General features: G+C 71.1%; 1 protein-coding gene across 1 annotated transcript in view; it reads right to left on the bottom strand.

Annotated features, from left to right (window-relative positions):
* CHKA (choline kinase alpha) overlaps window positions 1-97 on the bottom strand; it is a 26,209-nt gene extending 26,112 nt beyond the window's left edge. Inside the window, exon 1 of the mRNA XM_009276022.2 lies at window positions 5-97. Within this exon, the coding sequence (XP_009274297.1) occupies window positions 5-97 (93 nt within the window). The remainder of the gene's footprint in view (window positions 1-4) is intronic.
* Between the last annotated feature and the right edge of the window lie 401 nt (window positions 98-498).

The raw sequence follows: 498 nt of genomic DNA, 5'->3' as shown, positions 1-498 counted from the left end.
CGGCGGGGAGGACGCCGCCGCCCCCGCCGGAGCTGCAGCCGAGGAGGAGCCCGAGCGGGGAAGGCTCGGTCTCGCCGTTACAGAACTTGGTCTTCATAGTGTGAGGCGGGCAGGCGAGAGGGCGATGGCAGCAGGGAGGGGGCGCGGCGGCCTTTAGGGCGAAGAGCGAGCGAGCGGGCGGGCGCGACAACTCGCGCGCTCTCGCTCTCTCACCTCGCGTACGTCCTTCCGTTATGAGCGCCAGCAGCGAGCGAGCCGCGCGCTCGCTCCCGGCCCCCCCTTTTATAGGCAGCTCAGGACGCGGGCCCGCTCGCCTCACGCTTTTTCTCTCCGTCCTGATTGGCTCCGGGCTTTCGGCTCCAGCCTGGAGCGGGGGTGGGAAGGGGGAGAAGTTGCGAGCGGGCGCGAGGAGCGCGCGCGCCTACTCGCAGCTCCCGGAGCGCCTGGTGATTGGTGCGCGAAGAAGCACGAGGCGCTCGATCCCGCTGTCGCGGCCAC

Source organism: Aptenodytes forsteri, unplaced genomic scaffold (assembly GCF_000699145.1).
Source record: "Aptenodytes forsteri isolate BGI_AS27 unplaced genomic scaffold, ASM69914v1 Scaffold17, whole genome shotgun sequence".
Classification (NCBI taxonomy): domain Eukaryota; kingdom Metazoa; phylum Chordata; class Aves; order Sphenisciformes; family Spheniscidae; genus Aptenodytes; species Aptenodytes forsteri.
This window is presented reverse-complemented; position numbering and strand designations above follow the sequence as displayed.